The sequence below is a fragment of the Dreissena polymorpha genome, chromosome 4, assembly GCF_020536995.1.
Source record: "Dreissena polymorpha isolate Duluth1 chromosome 4, UMN_Dpol_1.0, whole genome shotgun sequence".
Classification (NCBI taxonomy): Eukaryota; Metazoa; Mollusca; class Bivalvia; order Myida; family Dreissenidae; genus Dreissena; species Dreissena polymorpha.
In genome coordinates, this window is record NC_068358.1 from 43,114,308 (window position 1) to 43,141,206 (window position 26,899).

Genomic DNA, 26,899 nt, shown 5'->3' on the forward strand with positions numbered 1-26,899 from the left:
ATTCGCTATTTAAGCTCCGTCTTGCTTAAATTACCGATGCTAATCCCTTCATTGCCTCCTAATTAACAAACCATATATACCAGTCGAGTGATCCAGTGTTGTTTTTGACCCCTTATCAGTGCTCTATCGGCAAATTATTGATTTTATCAGGCATTCACACCATGGTGTTTGTATGAAAGGGGTCGCTAATTGCTAGCGATAGATGCATTGTAGTGAACGCAGACTGCTTTAGTATTTCATGGCCCAAATCAAGTCCAAAGATTCTATTACGAGGTATTCAGTGTATTATACCAACAAATTGAGCGCTGACCGATACACATTGATGTTTCATATAAATTTACTTTAGTTTTTGACCGATTTTTTAGAAAAACAAGCAAATTCGTTGAATAAATATCCCCCGCCAATATGCTTCTGGACACAAAAGTGTTATATTTGACACTCAAAAAAGCATTTTAAGATACAAAGGGCCATAACTCCGTTATTAACAGATGGTGTACAATGCCATTTGGCGTGCATCATTCTCTTATTCATATATATATACTCATACCATTTTTCAATGAAATCGGCCAAAGCACTTCCAAGATATGGCTCCGGACACACAAAAAGCATTTTTCAAGATAAAAAGGGCCATAACTCCGTTATTAACAGATGGTGTACAATGCCATTTGGCGTGCATCATCCCCTTATCCATATATATACTCATACCAAGTTTAAATGAAATCCGCCAAAGCATTTCCAAGATATGACTCAAGACGGACGGAAAGACGGACAACGCCAAAACAATATCCCTCCGCCTATGGCGGGGGATAAAAATTGTACCTATTGAATCAGTCTAAATTTTGAGTTAATTGATGGTTTGTTGAATTAAAACAGTGCTCAATGCGCGCACATCATGTTGAACGACTACTCATGCCTCTGTCCCAGATTGAAGTCAAATAGAGGCATACCCTACAGTTCACGTTATAGATTCATCCGCATAGTGCACGTGTGTATACTTCCAGAAAATGGTGAACGTGTGTGTTCATGAAATTCGTAAACACATAATCGTCAATATTTGCCAGAAATTATGAGGTTTTGTACTTTACTGATTACTGACTACAGTGAAGGTGGCATCATTGATCATTTTAGGTGTCCCGCTTTTTGGTCAAATGTCCCGACATTTTTAATGGAAAGTCCCGATATGGACCTGCAATTTCTGGCATGTGTGCAACACTAACTAAGTAATCAATTTTAAAGTATTTGAGAGCAAACAATTAAATACACCTATTTCCCAATCTTTAGTTTTCACAATGGGAATTTTCCCAATTTCAGGATTTTTCGTGCATATTTTTCCCAATAGGGCTGGTACCGGCAGTTTTCCTAATTGGGCAAAAAAAAATCGCTGCTAAATGTAGCATTTTATTTTCCAATATATATATATTTTTTTTGAAGACGTTCCTTTTTTCTTCAAACACAAATTGGCAGAAGATTTTATCTGATTTTGGGGAAAGGGCCTGGCCTTTTTTGAGGGGAAAAAATAGCACGAAACGCCGGATTTTGGGGGAAAAAATCACGCGAAAAGCCGGATTTGGGGGGAAATAAGGAAAGTCTTAAATAATCAATTTAACATGTGTTACTGTTTTTAAAACAAATTCAAGGCAACAGATAATTTAATTATGCAATATTTTCAATTTTCTACAGTGAATCAGGATAACTTATGTATTTAAAGGTAAAAAAAAACAATCCAAAAAAAAAAAAAAAAAAAAAATTTGGGGGGGGAGGGGGGAGGGGGGAATAAAATCTGGGGAAAATTCACCTGCTCACAGCCGTTAATCATGCGCGCCACCTGTTTTTTGGGATGCATTAATAAATGAGCCAATGCAACTTCCGAGGTGGCGCTCAGGCCCGGATGTTTTGAAATTTCATGGACAATTTTACAGGGTGATTAGGTTTTATATGTTTTTCAACATTATTCGCATTATTTTTACATTCCGGCAATGTAGTGCGATTCAGCGAAGATTGATTCGTCCAAAAATGTACAGACACGTACATTCTCAACCCATTTGAAAACGTAAGAACCTTTATAAGTTGTTGCATGGTGGAGTTTTAAAAAGCATATTGATGAGTTTATTCTGTGTTACAAGAAAATTTCCACCCAATTAAAATCGCTAACGGCATCAAACGTTTGCATACAACATACATTAGATGCTGCATGCACAAAATATTGGCTCCTTGACGATGTAGTTGATAATTTTGCTTTTTTCCAAAAGAGATGGAGCCAATGCTTAGGAGGTGGCACAAATGATAGGAGATGGTGCCAATGCAGGATGTATCAATTAACAGTCGTATCGCAATGATATTATCACATGGCGTAGATTTGAGAGATAATGTTATTTTTTATTTTTTGTTTCAACGCACTTACCAGGGTCTTCCCCAGGCCATTTAAGCGACCCTTGCCGGGGCGCTTGAATTTCGAAATCAGAGTCCCCGGGGCGCTTGAAATTTTCCGATCAGTGTATTCTTCAGTAAAAGAAAGTGGAGATTGTCCAAAAAAATCAAGATTTCCCTATCAGTATATCAATATTCCCTGTTTTAAAAGAATACTCGGTACCTACTTTCACAAGTAATCGCCATAAACACCACATGGGGTAATGGATAATCCACTGATAAGAGAATAGCATGACGCGCGTATCGATTATTCTAGCCACATTACACGGTCATTTAAATGCTGACAAGGATGTATCTGGTAACTTTCCAGTCGTCAAACTGTGAAGTTCATCGTCCAATCGGTTACGCGAATGCTTATGAGGGCGGGGTTAACTATCGACCATTATTTTTGATTGACGTCGGGCATGAAGTAAGAGTTTATCGCAGCTTGATTAGCAAGAAGTTGTACCATTTGAGTAATATAAAACCGGTAATTAGTACAGTACAGAACATTAAAGACGGTTTCGGGCATCATCATCACACCTTTTTACTGTAAACAAGTGTTACCTATGACTCATAATTAATACAAGAAATTAATTGCAAGTGGTAAACAATTAATTTTTATAGCGAGGAAGTTATGCAAATTACTCCCGGTTACAATTATGTGATAACAATTTATTTAATTCCAGTACATGTATATTTCAACATGTCCATTTATAGAACTGATTCACCTCGTTTTTCTGACATTTATTCGACACGTAATGCGCTTTAACAAATTTTCGTTGAATTAATTACGCACACTTGTAAATGTTTCGTCCGATAATCGATAGTTAGAAGACTGATGATGGCAACCGGCCGTGATCCTCGTGGACAACGTGCATTTCATGCATAATTCCGTCAAAACATTTATTCGACTCGTAAAGCGTGTAAACAAATTATCGTTGAATTTATAACGCAACGGTTAATATTTGTTGAAATCTCAAATGGTAATAATTAAATTTGTAATCCGAAACCCATTACCGTAAGTCGATGTTAACGCGTTTTTAATCCGAAACACACTTCCGAATGTAAATGTTACCGCAACGTTAAATATTTTTGCTTCAAATTAGCAGTGCAAATTTATTTTGTGTCGAATCTTTTTCTCAATTAAAAAGGGCGCGAAAATTATGTAGCATGTACAACGTCGCGTCTATTGCATACAAATGGCGTGTATTGAGCGTTTTAACAAGCACACAACAGGTCAGGGGATTGACGCATATTCAGAGGCAATATTTCATCAAATCTATAAATAGTCACTTAAAAATATGGCAAGGTTTGTGTTAAAGAAATAACCGAAAGCTTTTTTTTTTAAATATTTACCAGAAAGAGATTGATAAAAACGGAATAAACGGGATTATCGGGTAATGAATAGAAACTTGAAAAATAGTAAGTATACAGTAATAGAGTCGGGTTGAACGTATGTATTGGGGAATCGTTCGAGTCGGGATTTTACTATCTGTGCGGAAAAGTTTTAAAACAATTAAACAATATAAAAAAATATATTTTTAAATGACTGGGGGATTTTTTTGAAGAGTCATAGCGCACCAAATGACGTCTTTTGACGCTGTTTTTCTTTGAGTTATAACGCACCACAGAACGTGAATTGACACGTTAAATTAAAAAAAAAATCAATGTCGGTAGGGGTCACCCCTCCCGAACCCTACCCCGGTCGGCCCCGGGCGCCTGAACAAATTCCTGGGGAAGGCACTGGTACTTACGAAGGACCAAATCTTTACAGAATATAAGCAAAATCTATAATGAATAACAGGGATTTCAATAGACGCAGAATCCTGCGTTTTGACGCGAGTAAATTAAAAATGACTCGTTTTTATGCAACCCTTTTTTCTGCCGTGCATCATTTTGACGCATCGAAATTTTGACCTGTGCGTCAGTCAGTTAACATTTCGAGTTCCATGGTAATAAATCCTGCTGTGCTCCAAATTGAAATTAATGTTTCAGTATTTGAAACTCGGTCTATAATCGAGGGAATACCCCGGGCGTTGTTTATCTTATCTCATCTCTTCCAATACACATGTCACCGTCTAAATAGAGCGTGCGCACTAACTGGGTAATTAGCAGCAGTGATTACGTGATAATTGATTGATCATCCGATAATTGCAGGTTTTTTTGCAGACTTTGCAGACGGCACGGTTAAAGAAAGTCGGCAAAAGTAATTAAAGAAAAAAAACAAAATGATCAAAGGTCTATTAATTACGTAGATCCACTAGTAAGTCCAGCGAGTTTAGTCAGTTTGTTTAATCCACTGATAATTACGAGCAACATCCATCTTATATAAACTGGATTCACAGTTCATTTGTTATACTAACAAGTCATAATACCACACATAAACATACAGAAAACACATTTCCTAGATTAGATATAAATTATCCGAGTAGAATTAAATTGCTACGTCATGACCTTCGACATTGTAAATGGCGGATGTATTGTAAATTAACATTCAACCCGCGTTCAATTCAAAACTGGCGATTCAAATTGCAAGTAATGGTGATTCAATAATGGAGAAAGCATTAACTGGATTCAGCGTTTTTTTTCCCTAAAGGGGAAAGGTACCTGTACCCCTACAATTGGGAATTTTTTGAGTCGTGAAATCTTCAAGTTGGGAAAAAAACGAGTCGCGAAATCAATGAATTGGGAAAAATTCGAGTCGCAAAATTGATGAATTGGGAACCTTTAAAATGCATGTAATCTATCATAAGGGGCTATATTCTGCATCACAAAGCATTTTAAACTCTAGGTTTTGACAGAAAAACTACAGTACGGTTATGATATTTTGACTATCGTATCATGTCATGTGAAAATTGTGTTATTGCCACTTCAGTTAGAATGTGCCAGTCAATTGGAAAAATATCTTCCAGTGATAGGCATAAGCACTGAGGTTGCATAAAAAATAATATTAATAATTTTGTTTTAGCCCTTAAGTCTTACAAGCCCTGCAATGTTTCATGTGAGTTAAATTAAAAACTTAAAAACTAAACAAAAACAACAACAATGGATCTTGTACTGGTTTGACATCTTTTAACAATAGACAGTGAGAATAGTCACACGTAACCAAAATGAGTTTTTAGAGTGGAATGCTTTAACAATAATTTTCAAAGGTAAGTCTTATATTTTGTTTTGATTTTTTTTCAAATCATCAAATAAGATATTAAGATCATCTGCCATTAAATGCTTATGTATATGTTGTAAATAGGATTTTACACCCATGTCTCATTATTTTTAATTTTATGTTAAACTTTTATTTGTTTATATTCGTATCCGAATAGTTACTGTCCGGATTTGACACTTAAAAAACTATACATAAAAGTAATATGCGCATTTAACTCAATACGGTTACGTTTTTTTTAATGTCAACGAAATTAGTGTTGAGAAAGTTTATTGATGTAAGGAAGACTGGTCTTAGCGATGGAATTCTTTCACGGGAAATATTGATCACTCGTCGCAGTTATGTAATCCATTCACATTTTACACAGCGGTTAGAGTTGCGCCCCATTTGAAAAGTTTTGTTTACTTTCTACGCAACAATGTCCTACGAAAATAAATGGCCGAAAATGAAAGGCTCGACAATATCAAAAGATATTTCCAGCGAAAATAAAAGGCACTGGCTATTGGGAACGGCACCTAAAATCGTTCGGAACGGTAGATATCGAGATTGGGAAAGGTCCGGTGCTAAAATTGGGAAGCCTCCGGTAGGCTTTGGGAAAGGTACCGTTCCCCGGTACTAGTTGAAGAAGGAAAAAAAACGCTGCGGATTTAACAAAATTTGATAAGGTTTGTTAAACCAGATAACAACAAGAAAAATTTGGATTATTAAAGTTAAACTACTACAGGTAAGGCATTCTTAAGTGTATATATTTCAGACATGTATAGTATTCGCATAAACAGTAATAGATATACTAGATGTTCCATGCATTTAGATTGTGTTTTGTTACAAAAGCTATCATAAGGATGATGATAATATAATGACGATAATTATGTGATGAAAAGGTGATACCGGTACATATCTTAAATTACTTAAATGTGTTAAAAGACTTAAATGTGTTATAAGGAAGTATATTTAAATGAACCAATTCATTCAAATATGTTGTGTTATGTATCATGGTATTGTTATTCAGCGATTTTCCTCCTTCTTTATAAAGTACCGGTAAACGGCACTTTCCCAATTACGAAAAAAATACAAATTTCCCAATTGCTGTCCTTAAATTCCCAATTAAAGGTAAAAAAAAAAAAAAAAAAATTTTTTTTTTTTTTTTTTTTTCTTAAGCAACATTTAGTTAGTTTCCCTTTGCAGCTCTATAGCTTGAACCTAGGTTTATATAATATTGACAGCTTGAAAACACTTAGTTATCAATTTTAAAGTATTTGGGAGCAAACAATCAAATACACCAATTTCCCAATTTGAGGTTTTCACGACTCGATTTTTCCCAATTTTGAGGTTTTCACGACTCGATTTTTCCCAATTGGACCGGTCGGGTACTTTTCCCAATTGGACAAGGAAAATCGCTGTTATTTAATAAAGCAGGATAACTTTGTAAGATATTGTGTTACTCTTAGAGCATATTTTTATCTAAAAAATTGAATAATACAGATAAAAACACAATTAACGCGCTTCAAAATTGACCCCAGCATTTTTCAATTTGACTCCTCAAAATTTCAGTCCAGGGGTCATTGACTCCTGGTTTTTAAAATCTATTGAAATCCCTGGAATAAGATGATTTTTTAAAAAAAATATATAAGTGATCAACTCAATTAAGAAGTCACCAACATGAATAAAACCTATTGTACGATGTATACCAAAAATGTGTAATACTCAATCAAACCAATAACTTAATGTTCAACATTATCAAAATAATTCATCGACATCAATAGTTGTATACAGTATGATAATTCACGAAATAAGTATAAGATAACACTCAGGGGTTTTTCTGCCTATTTTGGGAAAAGGAGTCTGACCAAATTGGGAATTTTTTATCGACAAAATTGGCCATTTGGGTATTTTTGCTTTGATGAAACGGCTCATTTGGGAAAAAATTGTGAATTTATCATGCTTAAATAATTCAGTGGTTTAACAAATAAATTTGTTTTTATTTGTTATTTTGTCTTCTTTATATAAACAGATGCAATATTGGGCATGTTCAACGTTTATTCAAGTACTGCAGTTTTGTTTTTCAGTTACAGTTACACTCTGAGATAAGAACTGTAGTCAAAACCTTATAGCAGATATTTTTTACCAAAACAAACACTGGTTAGTCACACAAGTTATAAACACTTCATTTTTAAAAGAAAAAAAAAACAATTTTTTTTTTTAATTTTTTTTTGGAGATTGGGATTTTTTTTGATAATTTCGGTTTGGGATCAGGTCCGTTTGCTTTGGGAGTGCCTCCATTTTACGGAGGCGCAGACAGTGCTGAAAACCACCTGCACTTCTTCTTGAAACTATGATTTGTGGCCGTTAATCCAAATGCTTAATTTACTAAAAGGCCAATTTCAACGAATCTTTATTAGGCTCATTTATGGGTTTTTTCCCACTATCAACTCCAAAAAATGAAGATAGCTCAGTCTTTTTCCGTTAACATTTTTGTATAATACATGTTAAATGCTGATATCATAAAAAGACGAATGTTTAAATACATCAATACATTATTAGAAAACTACTTTTTCTAATTTAAAACGCACGCGACTCAAATGTGCTGAAGTAGTCAACTTACAAAAAATAATGAAAGTCCTGTAAACATTAAAGAAATCATAACATAAAATATTTCACTTTAAAATAGCTATAAATGTGCATTGGCGCCACCTCCTAATCTGAGCGCCACCTCCTTGGCATTGGCTCCATCTCTTTTTAAATAATGCAAATGTATCTATTAGATCGGCTAGAAAGCCAATGTTTCTGTGCACGCATAAACATGTACAGGCTCAAAGCAATCGTTTTATGTAATGAGTGATTTAACTGGCAGGGAATTTGCTCGTCACACAGGCAAAATACATTGATTAGCTTTTACGAATTCTACCATGCCACAACTTATAAAGGTCCGCACGTTTCCAAATGGGTTGTGAATGTATGTTTTTGTACATTTTTAGATGAATTTATAATCGCTGAATCGCACTACATTGGCCGATTTTTGTAAAATATTGGGAAATGTGTTCAAAAACATATAAAACCTAATCACCCTGTAAAATTTCAAAATATCCGGGCCTGAGCGCCACCTAGGAAGTTGCATTGGCTCATTTATTAATGCATCGCAAAAAAGAGGTGGCGCGTGTGATTAATGGCCGTGTGCTGAGGGGAAAAAATCCGAGGGCAAAGGGCCGATTTTCGGCGATCAAAGAAGGAAAAAAAAACCTAATTGGGAATTGTGTAGTTTTTCCCAGAGATGAGATCTACGTCTCTGTTTTTCCTGAATTGCATAAGTGTCCTTTTTATGTGCTTTATAAAAACGAAAAATCCCTGGACTAACCAGCAATTTGTCAAGTTAATTTCTAAGTCTGATGTTAATAATTCAACTCTAAGCTTTATAGCCCAATGGGCTGCATAGAGTTGCAATGCGCTCTCTCTTGTCCATGGGTGCAAAATGTTATCAACAATGCAAGGGTTAAGGAACACTGAAACTGCAAGAACTTATTAGTTTACCTATCTAAACCACAAACTCATCCAAATAGTACCATTAAAGCAAGAAATAATTGATTTTATTGACTTTTGTTTTGTACGCTGTATCCGCCATATTGGAAAATTGACCCAATATTGGTTAGGTCTCAGTACACCAATATTTTGCACGTCGGGTTATGTGCTCCAGCCTATAGAGTTGATAAGGATGTGGTATTCGATACAGAATACACAGTTTCAAATTTAAACATAAACATGTCAGCAAGAAAAGTGTGTTGAAACATCGTCGTGTTTTTATAGGATGCATGCAAAGGATAACATCCCTAGGTTGCCATTCAGGTAATTTTAACCTTAAGGGTATCACGTTTAAACGTTGGCGTTTCGTGTTTTGCTCAAAAACGTTTACAAAAACAGTAAACGTTTAAACGACAGTCAATGTCAACAGAATCCATTTTCGTTCATTACATTACGATGTTGCAAAACTCATTAAAAGCTGCTGAAAAAGACTCGTATTTGTATCACGTGCGCCAGATGGCCCTTATTCACAGTACACTGCAACGCCGATATATCGCGGACCGTTATATCGCACTGTCCAATATATCGCGCTTTGGCTGTGGCTCCCAAAAATCCGACAAGCATGATCACTAAATGTCATGTTTTAATCTGAGAATTCAATAACTTAAGCAAAAAAAAACCGGTTCTAGCAAGTATTAACACCATATATGTCGCGGCTTACTATGGCACGCAGTGAAGCGTGAAAAACAGTCGATAAGTGACAGCGTTGTGTACACACGGCTGGGGTTGTTTTTAACACTTAACAAATAACCAATTAGTGTCATTTCAAAGGTAATAATGGCAGTTTACTGGTATATAAATCGTTTAATTTCGGTACTGGTCATGAATTTCTTTGTTCTAATAAAAAGCGCGCAAAATTGGCGTGGGTGTATTTATTTGTAAATAACAGTTTCGTAGCGGGTACAACATTGAGATAATTTAATTTCCATTAAAAGTTTCGTTGTAAATTTCAACTAAAGTACCGCGGTATCTCGCGAATTATGTGGCATTGACATTTCCTCTTAATAAAATATAATTCAAACACGCTGTATCGTTACCGTAATGCTGTTTCAGTTCCTTCATTAGGACTATTAGGGCTAGCGCTGGCCCAAAATATCTTTGAGCCACCCAGATCTAGGGGGTCCGGGGGCATGCCCCCCCCCCACCCCCGAAAATTTTTTGGATCCTAGATTATCTGTGGTGCGTTTAGGGCCTATTGCCAACCAGTTTTCGTTTGTTTAAAATAACAATATATACAAGCACATGTCACATATCATAATATACATCACATCACAATTTTCATAGTTATAGAGATATTTTCATACAGCACATTTTTAACAACATGATGAATGGCATGTAAAATACAAGCATACATTTCATTCACAAAATACATTGCAAACAAATCCTGCTATACACAGAGAACAAATTCATGACATGTATCATTATTATTTCATTATTATTCTGCGCTGTAATTTACAAGCCCACAGTTTGTAGATCACTTTAAAGTCAACATCTTTGCAGTCTTTTCCTTCAATTGAGATTTTCATGAGATGTTCCAAATTTTATAGACGATATGAATTACTGTTCCTATTTGTTACAAATTCGTAACTTTAATAAAACTTTAATTGTAATTAAACTGCGCGTGTTTTTCACGTTTTCATTTGATTTAAATACGCCGCTGTTAGTTAGCATAGTGTGAGATTAAAACGATCAAATTAATTAATAATCACCATTTCATCGGCAGAAAGTTGTAACATCAACGACATAGAACTAATTATTTAATTATCACTCTTTAATTTAGATCGATAGTCAGCTTGGAAATAATTAATTTATGGTCAGGCTTATTTTCATTTTTAATCTTATAATATGACATTTGCGACCGGCCGCTATTTTGTTTGCAGACGACAATATTAACTGTGTATTCAAAGCTTCACCCATTTTTACGTTTCATTCAACAACGTCATTTCATGTGTAAGCGAACTCAGTTTTGATTGGCCAGCTACCATGTGCACTTCAATAACAATAAGGTCAAGCGATGTCTTGATACAGGTGCAGACCGGTTTTTGTTCACTGTTCAAATTGCGAATACTTTCATTGAAACAAAGAGAAAAATATAGAAAACCAGTTTCGGGTTAAAATGGCGGCAGTTTTCAATGAAATTTTACGATATTTTAGCATTTTCGCAAAACGGATTTTTCTTGAGCCAAATTCTCAATATTTTCGCAAATGGCTCAAGTGGCGAACGACAGCGCGAGCCCTGACTATTTATAAGGGTAAATTCGAATCTATGCACAATTATATTTTAGACGTTTTTTTAAGGTAAGAATTTTTGTTTTGAACTGTTTCGCGAGTGATCGTACAAGAAAATGAAAAATATAATTTACATTTTGGTTTTTATGATAAATACAGATACGTATGTAGTTATGAAAAATGTTTATTGTAGAATTGGTTTGCAATTATTACTATAAAAATATGCAGCATCGCCGTATATAAAATGAAAACATTGAGGAAAATTGACAAATTAACCGCAATACAATTTAGTTAGACATTTCTCAAATTATATCGCGCCCCGGATATATCGGGCTCGCGATCTTTGGATCCCAACAACCGCGATATATCGGCTTTGCAGTGTACCATAGACATAACAATACACCTGTACGACCTAGACGTCTTGAATATTTAACCCGCATTGACACGAAGTGCTCGGGAAAAGTTTCCCGCTATTTCTTGCATGATCATGCCCCTAAACGTCTTGAACATTCAACGCGCGTCGGCATGAAGTGCATGAGGAAAATTTCTCGCTGTTTATTCATCAGCATTCATTTTTAATTTAATGAACAGATACGCGTTTTGATGTACATCTTGTTAAGTAAAACAATAAAAAAAAATTAACACCGGTGTACTCTAATTGAAAAAATGTGGGTTAAATATTAATTCATCTTTGTTACAAAATATAATGGCATGTAAGTAGAAAACGCGTAACCCAATGGTTAGACAACGACAAGAACAGTTGGTTTTAATATTACGTCATTGTGCGAATGGGTTATGAACTAAATATAACTTCCGGAAATAATCACTACTTTCAGTTTGGAAATGTGATGGCACTGATGCTTTTAAAACGGACGTATGGATACCGTTTAAACGGTATAGTTTTTTATTTCGTTTAAACGTTTAGAAAAATCTGTTAACATGATACCCTTATTTAACATGTTTATGAAGTTTATTCATTATTTTCCTCAATTGGTCTTGAATGACGTCTGTTTAGTGAAGCGCACAGATTCGCTGCACTGAACTGCACCCATGTTTATGAAGGGGTGCATTATGGACTGCCAGAGCAGCCATAGCAAAAATTATCAAAGGCTCTGGGAGTCCATATGGACTAAGTCTGATGTCTGAGTCACTCAATGATTTACCAGACGTAATACAGTGTTGTTATTTTTCATTGTTCAGGGGTCACCTGGCCCTATTTGAGATATAACCGATACAAAATGAAAAATCAGCTGTTTTTCATGATATTAAAGTCATTTTTTACACGGAGTGAAAGAGTGACTTAGTGTCGCGAAAATACAGCATAAAGAATAATAACTGCCGAGTTACATACATACATTACATAGATATAACATCATCAACATAAACCCGATTAAGCACGCTAAAAAACTTACCGATCGAAATTCCTCTTATCATTTCATAACTTGATTTTTCATGATAACAAATTTGTAAAGTTTTGAAAGTAGCGCTACTTTTGGACTAGTTGTTTCAATATTGTGAGTAAAACCGGTTTGGGTTACATACCACTATTTACAGGTCGGTGAACTAGCAGCAATAACCTATAAATGAAAACACATATTCACATATATAACACGAAAGGATTAACGTGAGCACTATTAACGCATTCGACGTGCAGATAAGGGTGTGAGCGACACCTACTGCAGTGACATAAGGTCAATTCCAACAGCCTTGCTCTTTAGCGACGCGGTTAGAGTGTCTGACTACCTATATAAGTATCTACCGGGTATCTATACTGTCTCTAAAAGTCACTAATACGTCCAAAGCTAGATTATGGAGCCCAGATCTATGCATGTGCAAAGCCAAACGCCCTAAAAATGGTTGATGCCATTCAACATAAGGCACTTAGGATAGCTCTGAGAGCCCTGAGCTGCACACCATGTGCACTGCTTGAAGAGGAGGCAGGTATTCTACCCTTAGACTTGCGTCGAAATCAGCAGTCCCTTAATTTCTGGACCAGGGCTAAGTCTCGGCATGGTTCAAACCCTGTTAACAAACTTGTCCGGACTGGCACCTTCTTCAAGGAGAAAATACTTAAGCGTAAGCATGTCGCCCTACCATTTGGTGCGAGTATTAGGACCCTTGTTGAAGGTGCCGGCCTCGACAAGGTACCTGTAGCAGACCTGAGGCCCTCCACACCCCCCCGAACGCTTGAACCCATTGATGTTGACCTATCACTCTCTAATAAAATAACGAAAACTGACTTGCCACACCTCATCAAGTCAGAAACTCTCTCCCTTATAGAAAATATGTATGCTGAGCATCTAAAAATCTACACTGACGGCTCCAAATGCCCTAACTCTGGTTTGGTAGCCAACTCTTTTGTAATTCCTTCAAAAATATAACCAAAACGCACAGGCTCAGCAACAATCTCTCTATTTTTACAGCAGAACTTTTGGCAATTAAATACTCTTTGTGCTGGATATTGGTCAATAAACCTACTAAAACTGCCATTTTATCAGACTCAATGTCATCTCTTGAGTCTATAAAAAAAAGAAATAGCAGATCTAGGCCTGATATTTTAACTAGCATTTTGGAACTTCATCAACAGTGCCTAGATAAAATTGGTAAAGGTCACATTAGTATGGTGTCCAGCACATGTCAACATCAGCGGGAATGAGCAGGCTGACAGGGGGGCTAAGGAGAGCCTCTTGAGGGGGGCCGTAGATGCTGGGGAACCCCTGGCACCTACTGAGATCTACTACCTGACACAAAAATTTGTCGTGGGTAAGTGGAATCTCCGGACCGACAATTTGGCTTCCCGTCGACATACTTTTACCAGACCCGCGAAAACCCTCAGGCCGCCTGACAGATACTCAGCAAGCATTGTGCTTGACAGAGCCATCACGCTCCTGAGGATTGGAACCACCCTATTACCCGGTGGCGCGGGAAGTATGTCCTCGGTGTAGACCCTGCATGTCCTAGGTGCTAGGAACCCCTCACTGCGCCCCACATGCTGCTGCACTGCCAAAACCATAAGGTGCAGAGGGACCACCTCGAAGCTGCATTGCACTCCCATGGACTAGTTTTAAACCTTTCCAACGCGCTAGACCCATAAGGGAGCAGCTAGGGGCCCGGTCTTCTCTGCCCTCGCCAAATACCTTCTGGACTGTCAGATAACTGACAAGATCTAGGTCATTGGGGGGAGGGAGAGCAGCCAACACCCACCCAATTACTCAGTCATGTGACTGACTTGTTTTAAACTGTGTAATCTTTACACAAATCTGACATAGTCATTGCAATTGTGTTGGATTTGTGTCACTTTGACACAACCTTGTTTTAGTTTTTAAATGGGATTATTGTTCCACCCTGTCCTTTCTAAATCAGGTCAATGGTATTGACCTGGTATTGCTTATTTTAAAACATTTTTTATAAGAGTATGACGTTAGTCCACCATTTACATTCTTCAGTTTCTTAATATATTCATATTTTTTAGCAGCTTTTATTTAAAAAGAAAGGACGAGGCTGTCCAGTAAACCAGATATGTTGGCTGCATTGCACCCCCTCCTCTCCCCTCTGACAACTCCCCTTCTCCTTCAAACTCGAAGAACCATGTCAGACAGGAGTGCACGGTGCAGGGTCATACACCTTGCAAAACAAATTTTAGCCCTTTCAATGGTATTACCAACTCTTTGGTACTATAATTATTTTTAAAAATTGCTATATTAAGTGTTATAGTATATAATGTATACATGTACATTTATTTGTTTGTTTGTTTTCCTTAACTTCTATTAAAATTGTAACTTTGCTTATATAGCAAATGAGGTACTTTTGTACCATTTTTACCCTGTTTCATCCCCTATAAATTTAGTATTATAGGTTAGATTAAGGCATCTTGTGGTTTTTTTCCTGCATCTTAGTATGAGTTGGTATCTCTTTAACCAATTCCTTTTTACTGGATTATTTCAGTATAACAACATCATATTGTCTTAAATTTTTTATCCATCATTCTTCATTTCTAATTTCCATTTACCGTGCACTCCCTCTGGTCTAGGGGACACAACTATCATAAAACTTCACCTCCACAATTACCTCCCTTGTACCCATCCCAATAGTACTACTCCTGCTGGCTCCCCACACCCACACCAGCCTACACTTCCAAAACTATCCTTCCTTTAAACCCCCAGGGTGGCATCATGTTTTTTACTTATTAATAAATGCCTGCAGCTTTGTACATAATGTACACACATGTAATCTACTTTTATATATAAACTTGTTTGTTTTGTTTAAGTTTTAACTGTAAAATGCTTTGTTTTACCTCATAATTCTTACGTGGTCCTGTAGAGGTAACCGTTTTTTGGCGACAAGTAAGTCATTAACCATAATATATAAATATTACTTTTGACTTTCTTTTAAATATTGTCTTAACGCCACTCTGGGGGTGCGCACCCTTAATGATTTCCCGCGATTTATTTTACGATCATTGCCGATCTTCAATGATCGGTTATTTCCGAGAGATGCATTTTATTTTTTTCAAACTTCGAATTTTGAAATGTGTTTACCTAATTCATTTAGAATACATTATTTTCACTATAAATATTGACTTTGATCCATTTATCATCTGAAAAATACCATTTCGCGATTTCTTCAATGAGGGTTGTGAAGTTGTCGTGGCTGAGTGGTTAAGGCGATGGACTAGAAATCTTTTGGGATCTTCCCGCGCAGGTTGAGTTCATGCAACTAGTTCCTCGGCAGAATCCACACCCCGGGGAACAATCCAGACCGTGTTTTCGACACGAACAACGTTTATTATCACAGCTTTGCAGATGCATCTAATGATGTTCAATAGACTTTCAGGTGCAGCAGGTCGGTTAGTTTTCACTGGCGTATACCTCTGGCTCTTAAGTTCCCAACCCCAATCTTCTGGTCGGATGTTTTTATTACCAATCCATATTTGCGACTGAATATACACACAATGGCTATGATATGCTGCTGCTGCCGATGTCGGCGGAAGTGTGTGAACTTGAACGCAAGTTGTACTCGACAAAACTTTTGTTGTGAGCTTCTGATACCTTAGTTAATCGAGATTTTGATCCGTATTTCCATCAAAGAGAATTATCAGAGTTTTTCACCGTTCTGTTCAACTTCTGCTTTTGATATGCTGGCCATGAAGAATTGACCCACCTCTTGTAGTTTTAGATTTTTGCGCAGCATTTTAAAAGCCGAGGATTTGCCGACTACATATACGCGGGAAGTAGCGTCACATCCGGTCAGAGCATGAAGAAATGGCAGCAGATTGTATATTGGCCTCGACAATAATTTCTGCAATTTATGTATATCCCAAAGTTTGTTTGTTTTTGATTTGGACTGTGTTGTATCTGACATAAAGACAATTTTATGAGATTCTTCTTTTGTATGGTAACACAGAAGCACTAAAAGATCAGTGTCTTCTCCTATTACGAAGGTTGGAGAGGTTTTAGCAATGTGTATGGCTGTTTGAACTATAAGTACATCAGCGTCACTTTCTGCATGCTTCACATGTATCCCTCTTTCACCAAGGTAAGTTCCCAATAAGTTTATGAAGTTTGGTTTGTTTTCAATATTTTTCAGAAACGATTCTTTTTTTATCGAAACGGCGTATTGCTAGTGAATCTCACCGGTGTACTTACTATTCCAAGTTACGGCGAACATGTGTTATATCCTTGGTGGATGGTCCACTGGTATAGCCATCAAATACAACTGTTGTGTTTGAATACTTTTGAGCCAAATATTGGTAATATTGTTCAAATATGGTTTCAAATGTTCAATCGTTCTTCCATGGTATTTTATGTATCAACGATCCGCCATCGATGACATAGGAAGACGAATCTTCTTGAAATTTTGGACAGCGACACAGTCCCCAAGTTTCCACATTGCCTCAGCGAGTTGACTTTTTTGTGCCACTCTAGGTAATCCCGTGTTGTCAAATAAAGAAGATGGGTTAGAGCTCAATTCATACTTAAAGATAGTGGCGATGTCTTCGTTAATTCTTTCTGCAACTGTCATAAGCCTTTGAAAAAGAAGATCGATGCTGTAAGTTTCGTCATCAATCTTCATGCAATTATTGTCACTTAATGTGACTGATTTGTCCTTTTTTCTAAAAACGAATTCATCTTTGGACTTTCCAACCATATTCTGAATGACTTTCTCTCCAATTTCAAGAGCCGAGTCAACATTAACACATTTATCAGATGTGACACCATTGTCAATGTTTCGGAGAGATTTATCACTTTCGTCAAATGGAGATCTTTGTCGCAAAAAGCGCAATACTTGCATCGTATCATGGCTATCACGACTTGTACGAGAATTCGAGGCATCCCGATGTTGCTCACTAGTAGTGTAATTCATGCCACTAAACTCTTGCATGGCTTGATTCATTTCGGCACAAGCTGGCATAGACAATAACCAAGATGTTCGCTGGATTTCTGACATGCCTCTTCCTCTCGTAAGTCCTCCAGTTGTCTTCAGTGATCTCATCAGGACCTGTTCAATCATAAGATCGGTTGACAGCCCTCCCCAATACTTTTCAGTCCGGTGTACTGTGTGATGTCCTTGTAAAAACTTTTGATGAATATCTGGGTGAGTTTCATTCAATCTCTTCATACTTTGAAGGTTATGCAGATTTCAAATACAGATAGTGACCAGATGCAGCAAAGAAGGGCAGCATTTTTCTTATGGAACTAAGATGTCAAAGCCAATCACCGGTTCTCTCTGCCCGTATAAACTGTTGGAGTATAGCAATCATTTCCATGTATTGAAACCATGTTCTTGCTGTTCTATGGTTATGCAACTTTTCTTTCATTGCATTAATCTTGTTGGACACCTCATTCAGACTTTCATTTTGACACACTTCCTGTTTCGAAATAATGTTGTTTTCCAATTTTTGATACACTTCAGATAAGTTTCTTAATTCTGTTGGACAATAATCAGATATTTTAGGATCGCAATCAGTGTTTCCATTATGATCGACACCACGTCTTCCATCTTCTTGTTGTTCGACTTCAATACCTATGTTTTTGTCGTCACAATGTTCGTCTGAAAATAACTCCCATGAGTATATCTTTGACAGCAAAATAGCATGCAGAGAAGTGTCCACTATAAAATGACCCCTTGTCGCGCGTGACACTGCCTTTCCTGATACCATATGTGTTACTGCATTTTGCGCGTAAATTGTCTGAAGTACCTCCTGTAAACCGGAACCCGACATGAGGTAACCAACTGATCCCAGAAAACTCATTTCCGTGTGAAATGCACCCAATCTGAGAACAATGTTTTTCAATGGAAAGTCACTTTCAAACAAAGTTACAATTTCCGTTGCTTTTTGAAATAACGGCTGATCAAAAGTAAGTACTGGTGTCACTCCATATCTCTTCGATTGCTCACATACAAAGTGCAGTGTCGAGTTTATACAAGATAAATCACTCGGACTTAAGTCAATCATGGGTAAGAACGTGAGAGAAGATTTGCCAGGACTCAGATCGTTTTCTTGCTTGCTATACATCTGCATAAAACCTGACCAGCTTGGACGCGTATCTTTTAAAGGCCAAATAACCTTTGAAAAAAAATCAAAATTCCTTTGTTCATTTTCCATTTCTGATATTTGAGTAGTTTCACCGAGTCCAAGAAAATATACTTTCTCTAGTTTTGGGTGGTCATGTCGTTTGAAATATTTGATTGAAATTGTTCCTATGTCTGATAGATCACTGCGTGATATGTTCGTTCTTGGGATTGGCGAGCTAACGTTCGACCCGGGTGTTGTACACGCGATTATTCCCATTCCGTGAAAAGTTCCATGACCATCAAGCGTACGGACATTATGGTCAAAATTGTCTGCAACGAACTAAAGGAATGTCCCCGGGAAATATGATGGAATAGTTGTGTTTAATGTTGCTGCTGCATTCAAATCGTTGAACTTCAAAATATGACGCACAAAAACTCATATGGTTAAGTAAATCCACTAAATACCTAGAACCAAAGTGATGATGTAGCTGAACTGCAAGGCCTATCTGTAAAGGCGCCAATACACTCCTTGGTCTACATGCCTGTATAACGGCTTGTCCAATCGACGCTTACTTTACATCTACGTCATTCCCACAAAGTAATATTGAAAGCAAAATATGTAAACTGTTGGGTAAGAACGCGTTGTTTTCGGCTTTAGACGATACTGTGCAGTACGGTGGGTAAAATTTCTTGTTGGTTTCCGAGGTCATTGAATTGATGTCAGCCTTGATTACCTTCGCCGCTGCACTAATTATTCTGTACATTTGTTCCTCTTCAGAAAGCCCTTGTGTGTTTTTTGAAAAGTCATGAATAATTTCCGATGCTTTTCGTTTCATTGTGACTTTGGTTTCAGTATTCCCGAAAGTAGTTATTGCTACAGAATCTCCGAAATGGTCGATTATCTTTTTCTTTATATGTTTGTGTGAGAAAGCACGGTCCCCACATGTTTTCTCCATTACATGGATAAGTTCAGTCATTGTCAACACACATCCCTCATTTTCCTCTATGTAAGCAACAACATTTTTGAATGCTTCTGTTGTGTCTGCTGATTCAGGTCTACCGGGACTTTTCTTCGGCGTTTTACAAGGAATGCTATTGAGGTCAAACTCCTTCGGAATCTGACGATTTGTCCTGAAGTTTACACAGCATGATTGGTGATATAAGGCATCAGCCGCTGGAAGATCGATTATGCTTGCAATTCTGCCGGATACATCATGCGCCCACTGGTCATTTCGTTGCAAACAAACACGCTCAATGGACTTCTGGAATTCAAGAATTCTGACCGGAAATTCATCATATCCACGTTTTCTGTGGTTAAACTTTGCGTCTTGAGAACAAAATATGCACTTTTGTTTGAAGTCAAATACGCCCAAAGACCTTGTTACGCACTTTGACGAACTTCCGTTATTGTTCCGGTCAGAAATATTAGTCGTGTTTCTTTTGTGTATGAAGTCTCTTCTGCATTCAACATGAACTTCTTGTCCTGTTATTACATGAATTTTTAACTGTCGCTCAGCACTGGCGTTGTTTATTGACTCGCTTCCTTTCTCACGCAGCTTTACAGTAGGAAGGTGTGTGAGTGGTTTGTTGCAGAGTACACAGTCGTCCATCTGAAATAAATAAATTGCAAGTTAACAAGAGTCATTCTATTCCTTAAGAGTTGCACAATGTTAATGCATATTACTTCACGTATGATAAAATCTGTTATACGTCTTGTATTCATTATAAGGGTCAGAATATATTATATATAAATATTTTAAGCACCGACTCAGTAAAAAACTTTAATTTCATGTTTAATTTTGTGTATACTTATATATTCGATCTGGGTATGATAAATTTACTGATGAACGCAATAATATGTCATAAGAATAACTGTAATAAAATTATTAATAAATATACATAATGCTATAAATGCTTTTATATTTAATGTTTAATATTTTTAATGAAAAACAAAACTTAAAGAATGAACCGACGTAAACCATCTCTATATCTTAGTAAACAATATTACATTTGTGACACAAATGGTCTTCCGTAGTTTAAAAAAAATGATCGAATAGGAGCGTCCTACTAACTGCGTTTTAATATTGAAAATATCCTCGAAGGACCAAATTCCGTGGGGGTAAGAATCGATCTTTAAAAAAAGTGAAAGTAAACAAACACAACACAAAATTGTGTACATACCTTGATGGAAAATTCCTCTATTTACATTTACCAAACCGAATTTGGCAAATATGTGCTTAAATAAATAAGATTCGGCTTCGTAAAGTAGCCCTGGTCGAAGCTGTCTGCCATTTTTTAGAGAGTACCTAATTCCGGTGACGTCATTCAAAGGGAAATTACTCAAACCTAATGGTGTATTTAGGCCAAGCAACTGCAATTCTTTAGTTTTTCTGTATATTTTTTTTAACTTGGAAATATTCTTTAAAATTTGTTATAACAGTCAAAATATATAAACTTCTTTAAAATTAGTTTATGCATTTGTATTTTCATTCGTTTTTTCTTCCGTATCACAACACAAACAGAGTAAAGTGACTCCTTAGAGTTCCAATTTATAAATATTCTTTTAAAATAACTCTTTTAACAGTCAAACACATAAATAGGTAAACTTATTTACAATTCATATGTGCCAGCAGTTAATTCTTCATGATCACAACACGGACAGAGAAAACTTTCACCCCTTCTCAGAACTCTTACTGGTGAGCAGAATACTAAATGGGCCCAGTGGTTGCAAACCTTGTCTCCTATGATTTTATCACATTGGCCCCATTTGACAAATATCAAAGACGTGCTCCTGGATACCTCTTCGGGGGTAAACTTTCCACAATGACAGCATAGTTCAGAATCATCGCAGTCACTGTCACTCAGACTTTCAGAGTCAGATCTCAGGTTAACATGGGATGGACCAGGCTTGGGAGATGCACTTTGTGCTGATTTTCCTTTTTTTGCTTGTGTTTTCATCATCTTTCCTTTGACCGAAACTTGTTTTGTAGAGCAGGGTTTCTGCTTTTGATTTGTTTTTATGTTCATTCATTTTACCAATGATTTCACCTGTATTTTTTTTCCAGCAACAATTTTACTCATAGTCTTTCTTGTTTTTGAAGTATTTTCACTTTTAATTTTGATTATATTTTTTTCCCTTTTTTCAAACATGTTAAGTACCGGTACTGAATCCTCAACAGCCTGAATACTAGGAATTTTATCTTCAACAGCCGGCTGATTATCAGATGTGTCACAACAAAAAACTTCAGCTGGAATTGTTTTTTCACTTGGCACTGCTTTGTAATTCAAGGGATAGATACCTGACCTGCGAAAAGCAGATTGTATGTTATCTGCAGACAATGCCCTCATATAAACATAACAAGCTATCTGGCAGACATTGTATTTTGTTATGGCTCCTGAAATTTGCCTTATTAGCTTGTGGCATTCAGCATTATACAACCTCTGAAAAGGCCCATAACAGCCTACATCCATAGATTGTAGAATATGACTGCAATGTGGCGGGAGAATGAAAATAATGATCCCATGCTGGAATGCCCACTCGTACAACCCAACAGAGACATGGGATTTGTGCCCATCCAAAATCAAAAGAATCTTCTGACAGGTTCGACCAGGCACATATTTTAGAAAATGATTCTCTAGGTACTCCCTGAAAATGAGACCATTTGACCAGCCTGTTTCGCTCACAGTTCCATTTGCACCAGCTGTTGCCCCTTCCATCAGGTCCTGCCTCATACGCTTGCCTGGAAAAACAAAACTAGGTGGAATAGCTTGACCAGCTGCGCTGCCACATCCTAGTATTGTTATAGTTTTGCCTTTCCCTGATGTAACTGCAGAGGTACTGTGGCTTGCTGCAGCAACAACAAACGGTGCCTTATGCTCTACAGTTATTCCCTTCTCATCCACATTGAAGATAAGGTGGGGCTTATCAAGTAAATCGTGATTTGAAAGTGTAACTTTCAAACTCTCAAAGAATTTCTCAACAACAGCTGCAGAAGCCATCTTAGCCCTAGCATGTTCTAAATTCTGTGGTTTAATAACCTTGAGTTCAGGCCAGCGCTTGATAAACCCACGGAACCATTTGATCGTCAACGGCTTGTCTTTCGATCTTTTCCCTATTTGGATGGCGTAGTCACTGGCAATGTCTACACACTCTTGCCTTGTGTATCCATAGCCGAAGTCTGCCATCTTCTTAAAGTGGTTAACTAATAAAACTTCCTCATCAATCACAAAAAGTGGTGTCATACCAGCAGCTACGGTATCAATGTTAACATGTCCTAATGTTCTGTCTCTAAGAGTTGATTCTGGAACATTACAGCAGGCAGCTGCTTTTCTAACAGAAAATCCCGCATCATTAACAAGCATGTAGGCATTTATCAGGGCAGTAGGTGAGTAGAGCCTGTTTTTCTGGACCCTCCTCTTCAAATGTTTTGGCTTTGCCTGAATTAGAAATTGTAAAAGCAGAGAAAGTGATAGGGACCATTCAGCAATTAATTGCATATAATTGAAAAATATGAAAAAGTAGTCTAAGGGATATGACCAGCAACCTAATAGAAAAAATAGGTTGGCCTAATTGAAAGAAAGAAAACTTCCGGTCTACTTCTACGAGTCAACTCCAGCCGACAATGCAAACGGACTGTCACATGTTTAAAAGCGTGTTTGGGACCAAATAAAGGGCTTTAAAGGGGGCCATGAATTAGGAATAGTAGAAAACATACAAATTAAGATGTGAGAAACATTATACACGAGTGTTACCTGTTTTGGTCTCATTTCGAGCGTCTTTTCGTAGGTGACAGTTGCGTTGGCATCTGTCAATATTTACCGAACTGCGCGTGCGTGACGTCATCTTAACTCTCGCGATACGAGACAAAAACAAATGTCACTGGAATTCGGACCCCCACGGAATTCGGGCCTTCGATGATAATTGTGTCAGCATTCTATTTAACCTCAATTGTTAGAACTAATAGAACTAATAATGGTTAACTACAAAACTAGTTTTTATATAAAGTATTTTTATGTTTTTGAAGGATCTTCCATGTGACCTCCACGGACGTTCATTTTCTTAGAAAAAAATGCACACATATAAAGTTCTTACAAAGATACTATCACAGTAACTTACTGACATTAAATTAACATCATTAAACAAATATAAGTGTTACGTACCATGCTAAATGTGGCGAAAAATTCACTGTTTACACGTCGATGATGAAGTTTTGAAAGCGTTCCGCCATTAAAATTGTGACGAATTATGACGTCACAGGACCATCTACTGAAGAGCGTTAACTATGTTGAACTGTACAAGCCATAATTTTTAACTAACAATGACATCATTTGGTGATAACTTTTTAAGTCGGTATTTTGTTTTGCCATGGAGTTTAATGTGCAACTTTTTTTAGAAGATATCTAGACAATATACTATCATATTATGTAAAGATAAACTTTGTTGCAAAATGTCTGAGTATATTTTTTCAATTGATCAGGCTAAAATTGAGTAATTTACTGCTGAAAATACGAATGATGCATGTTGCATTTTTATTTTTATTTCGAAAAGTAAACGGTAAATCTGTCTATTTCTTGGTATTTTTGCTGTATATAGTGTTTCTATAAAAACTAAGTTTAAAATATAACTTAAATGATACTATTTTGAATTTTATGACACTTTTTTTAACCGACCCAATTTTTACTTGGCTGAAATCACTTACATTTCATGGCGCTCTTCCACAGATAAAAATTTGTAAAAAATAAATGTCTGTAAAAGAATACTTTTTTCATCTTGTTTAAACTTTAAACACCTTAACTGCATCTGTACACACCAACTGCATGCCCATATTTGGAAATTTGAATGAATTATGGAACATTTATTTACCCCAGGGGTGAAAATAAACTGGACAAAAGCCGAGCGTGGGGGTGGTTTTGAAAAAATCGGTATATTTTTTTAAAAAGCGTGGAAAGCCTACCTACAAATTTGCATGTAGTTCAGTGCAATGATGCTGATTAAGAAAATAATTAATTAAATTATATTTGGATATGTGCCCATAAGGGGTGCGCTACATTAAGTTCCATACAGACAGGGTCTTATGTTGGAGCATTACGGCTATATTCCGTGTCTGCAAGTGTTCAACATTGTGCCACATATACGAATACACACGAATTACAATACAAAATATAATTTTAAACTAAAATACAATTACCAAATACAATTTTGTTATATTTCTATATAACTGCATGCTTACATGCAAATCCCCCTTTCTTATTAGAGCTATAAAATCAGGCTCTTCCTTCCCTATTAATTAATGTTTATAAATCTTTATATCATCCCATCGCTAAGAGTTCTTTGTATCATATATAACACTAACAACAAATTCCCATTTATCCATAGATTTAATACATAGTGGCAATGTTAAACCACTTTGTGATCTGTAAAACTCTAAAATATTAATAATTTTTGCCTATTTCAAACATATTACACTTTCATGTATTTCTTTTCTTTCATAGAAACATAAAATTAAAGTCTTTTTTTTAACATTTAAAACACAGATCACAAAGTCTAAAGACTCCAACAAACCCATTGCAGTATATACTGAACAGTGGGTCTAGTAATGATGATGCCACATACAACAGTATGTGCTTTCACCATCTTTACTTATAAAAATTGGGCTATTCTCTCTCTCTCTCTCTCTCTCTTTCCTTTTAAAACATCCAATAACAATATCTTAATAATAATAATAATCATAATAAGAATAACAATATAATAACAACATAGTAATTTATTACTATAAAACAATTCATGTATTTTATTAAAATTCAAGTTCTTTTGGATGTAATTATCCTTTTTCTTTCACTTCATATATTTTCTGCATAGAAATTCTTATTGTTTACATTCTGTAAAGTGCACTCAATGTCAAGGTCGTCCGCTGGGAAATTTTTCTATTTTAAAACGGATTGACCTACTTGTAATTTTTAATAAGAAATTTCGGCCAATCAGCACCATCGTTATATAAGCCTATTAACCAATACAAACGCCGCTTTTTAACAGCGTTAGGCTCAGCCAATATGCAGTTTATAATGAGTATTGCATTTATATCCCATCTAATTTAATTATAAGTAAAGCTATTTTTTTAATTACTAGATTTTTATTAAAGCACCGCACCAACACCAAGTTTTCTATTTTTAATGCAGAGTTTTATGTTAAGCAGTGTGCTCGGGCAATGGTTTATTAACCGAAGTCCCGAGGGTAAACAACCCCATTAGTCAGTTAGTCTATACTGTCTAACTCCACTTGCGGGTATTATTGACAGGTGAATTTCACCTGTCTGACTACCACTCTGGAGGTCGCGGGTTTCGATCCCCCGTTGGAGCTCATGGTTGTTCACGTTACTACATATTTGACCAGCTCATACCGTCTAAAACAGATGCAGGTCAACTCGTAACCAAGTCAACTCGTACAGTGGGCAACACTTACCCATTATTATAACCATGGAAATCGATAACGGCAAACAATCGCGGGCATTATCGCAATGCTTGGTTGAATTGATCTAATAGAAATATGTACTAAAATTAAATGATACGGACTCGCGACTCAATGCACTCGAAATGCTCCAGAAGTGGACAATTTATAGAAGGAATTCAAACAACTCTTGGTGCCAAGAATATTAGAGATAAAGTTGACAGGGTGCAACATAACATTGATTTTGATTTGTATTGTAATAGAAGGAGCAGAGGGAACATTTGGTAGCCTAGTAAAAGGCGGATTAAAAAGACCATTATTTATAAAGAATGATGGTTTCTTCGTAGTTTAATATAAGTTGTAACGTGCTATAGGAAAGAATTAAATACAACTGATATATTTTTAAACTTTATATCTGTGTATAAAGGAAAGAAGTATGCATATTAATATGTTCTTACAGCTGACAAATTATGCGCTTTAAATTATGCGCCAGACCCGACAGTGCTAAGATTGCTTTATGTTATTAACATGTATTGAATATTCCGTTCGTTTTTTAACGAGCGAAAAAT

At 36.4% G+C, this 26,899-nt stretch overlaps 2 protein-coding genes across 2 annotated transcripts in view; both read right to left on the reverse strand.

Annotated features, from left to right (window-relative positions):
• LOC127879230 (chromosome-associated kinesin KIF4-like) overlaps window positions 1–12,934 on the reverse strand; it is a 72,734-nt gene extending 59,800 nt beyond the window's left edge. The window contains exon 1 of the mRNA XM_052425963.1: window positions 12,784–12,934. The gene's annotated coding sequence lies outside the window, so the exon portion shown is untranslated. The remainder of the gene's footprint in view (window positions 1–12,783) is intronic.
• A 4,804-nt stretch (window positions 12,935–17,738) lies between these two features.
• On the reverse strand, window positions 17,739–23,794 carry LOC127878377 (uncharacterized). The gene is made up of 5 exons (XM_052424902.1): window positions 23,639–23,794; window positions 22,352–23,323; window positions 20,393–20,496; window positions 19,875–20,017; window positions 17,739–17,869 (listed from the first exon to the last, which is right to left on the reverse strand). Exons 1-5 carry the CDS (start codon window positions 23,651–23,653, stop codon window positions 17,739–17,741), a joined length of 1,365 nt encoding a protein of 454 aa, XP_052280862.1. The 5' UTR covers window positions 23,654–23,794.
• Window positions 23,795–26,899: the final 3,105 nt, after the last annotated feature.